This window comes from Mesitornis unicolor, unplaced genomic scaffold (genome assembly GCF_000695765.1).
Source record: "Mesitornis unicolor isolate BGI_N332 unplaced genomic scaffold, ASM69576v1 scaffold1746, whole genome shotgun sequence".
Taxonomy (NCBI): Eukaryota; Metazoa; Chordata; class Aves; order Mesitornithiformes; family Mesitornithidae; genus Mesitornis; species Mesitornis unicolor.
In genome coordinates, this window is record NW_010192786.1 from 1 (window position 1) to 2339 (window position 2339).

The 2339-nt window shown below is 43.3% G+C and overlaps 1 protein-coding gene across 1 annotated transcript in view; it reads right to left on the bottom strand.

Moving 5' to 3' along the window:
- Positions 1 to 26: 26 nt before the first annotated feature.
- Positions 27 to 2339, bottom strand: part of LOC104542777 (mucin-5AC-like) — a gene marked incomplete at its 3' end in the record, with an annotated part of 20201 nt that continues 17888 nt past the window's right edge. The window contains 2 exon segments of the mRNA XM_010187205.1: positions 27 to 45; positions 851 to 1106. Coding sequence (XP_010185507.1) covers positions 27 to 45; positions 851 to 1106 — 275 coding nt within the window.

Here is a 2339-nt window from a genome sequence, read left to right on the forward strand (position 1 = left end):
ATACTAAATGGGACTGGCCTCAATACTGAGCCCTGGGAAACAGTACTGGTGACCAGCTGCCAACTGGATTTAACTCCATTCACCATAACTCTTTGGGCCCAGCAATCCAGCCAGTTTTTTACCCAGTGAGGAGTTCATCTCTCCAAACCATGAGCAGCCAGTTTCTCCAGGAAAATGCTGTGAGAAATGGTGTCAAAGACTTTACTAAAGTCCAGGTAAACAACACTCACAGCCTTTCCCTCATCCGCTAAGCAGGTCACGTTGTCATGGCAGGAGATCAGGGTAGTCAAGCAGGACCTGCCTTTCATAAACCCAGGCCTGATCACCTGGTTGTCCTATATGTGCTGTGTGATGGCACTCAAGATAATCTGCTCCATAGCCATTCCTGGCACTGTGGTCAGACAAACAGCTCTGTAGTTCCCCCAATCTGCCTTCTGGGCCTTCTTGTAGATGGGTGTCACATCTGTGAGCATTCAGTCAACTGAGACCTCCCTGGTTATCCAGGACTGCTGATAAATAATGGAAAGTGGCTTGGTGAATTCTTCTGCCAACTCTCTTGATACCCTTGGGTGGACTCCATCTGACCCCATAGACTTGTGTATGTCTAAGTGGTCAAGCAGATCACTAACTCATTCCGCTTGGATTATAGGGCCTTCATCCTGCTCACTGTCCCCGTCTTCCAGCTCAAGGGAATGTGTAACATTCTTAAAAGTCAAAAATAAAGTTTAAAAAAATGAGAGAGCATTGTATTGAAATTCAGGCAAGGCAGGGTGATACCCATTTGAACAGCAGATTTTAATGAAAAAATACATTTAGCATTGCTTGAGTGTTTTGCAAGAGATTCACTTACCATACAAGCCCATTTTCATGGACAACTTCTCCAAATGGTATGGGAGATCCTCTGTAATAGCAGGGACATTCTTTAGCAGGCACACATTTGCCACTCTCATCCATGTAGGTTCCATTTAGACAAGTGCAGCCATCAACTGGGACAAACTTGATGTTGCATGTGACATCAGGCTCGCTCAGAGAGCGACAAGTGGGTTGACATGAAGAGATGGAATAGCTGTAGCTTAGGGATTTGGGACATGAGGTGGTGTATTTTGCTTGAGAGAGAAAAATAGAATAGATTTGTTAATTCCAGATGGTAATTTCTAGAGTGAAAAAAGAAACCATAGGCGGCAGAAATAACATGTAAACAATACTGTACACTTCTAACTATGTTGCAACTTTCATGTAAATGTATTTCTGAATACTTCCAGAGTTAGACCTGTAAAGCTACTGTACATGTGGAATAAGTGATCTATGAAAAGAATATTTTTCAAATTAAATTTTGGAAAAAAAACTCATTTTGGCACTGCCATTCATTGCCAAGACTTCCAAATGTTTTGAAGTATGAGACAGGATGTTTCCCTGAATGTCTCCTGGTATGCTCAAAACTGACCCAGCATGCAGCTTCAGATACCTCTTTCATTTGCAAATGTTCTGGTTAGTATTACTAGTACTTTTATTCTACTATGTCACATTTTCTCGCCAATAACTTGTGATACATAAAGTTGTAGTGAAATTCAAAGTTGCACAGAAGCAGGTGGAGGCACTTGCAGAACAGCAGTCTCTTTTAGAGGATGCAATACTGGACCTGATAGTCACCAGTGCAAGCAAACTCATCAAGGATGTCAAGATTGGAGACAGCCTGGGCTGCAGTGATCATGCACTGATGGAGATCACAGTCCTGAGGCATATGAGTCAGATGAGGACCATAGTTAGGACCCTGAATTTTAGGAAAGCAAAATTCCAGCTCTTCAAGCAGTTAGTCAATAGGACTCCATAGGAAACAGTCCTCAGGGACAGGGGAGCAGAACAGAACTGGCAGATCTTTAAGGATGCTTTCCATAAAGCACAAGAGCTCTTGAGCCCCATGTGTAAGAAATCAAGAAAGGAAGGCAAGAGTCCAGCATGGATGATTTGAGACCTGCTGGCCAAACTAAAAGTCAAGAAGGAACTGCACAGGCAGTTCAAGCAGGGACAAGTATCTTGGGAAAAGTATAGGGACACTGTGTAGGGATGAGGTCAGGAAGGCCAAGGCGTGGCTGGAGTTGAACTTGGCAAGGGATGCAAAGAATAACAAGAAAGGCTTCTTCAGGTATGTCAATCAGAAAAGGAAGGTTAAAGAAAGCATCTCCTCACCCTTATGAGCAAGGATGGCAAGGCAATAACAACAGACAACAAAAAGGCTGAGGTTCTCAAGAACATTTTTGCCTCAGTCTTCACTGGCAACCTCTCTCCTTACACTTCCCCAGTTTAAAACAGCCAACATGGCTTTACTAAGGGCAAGTCCT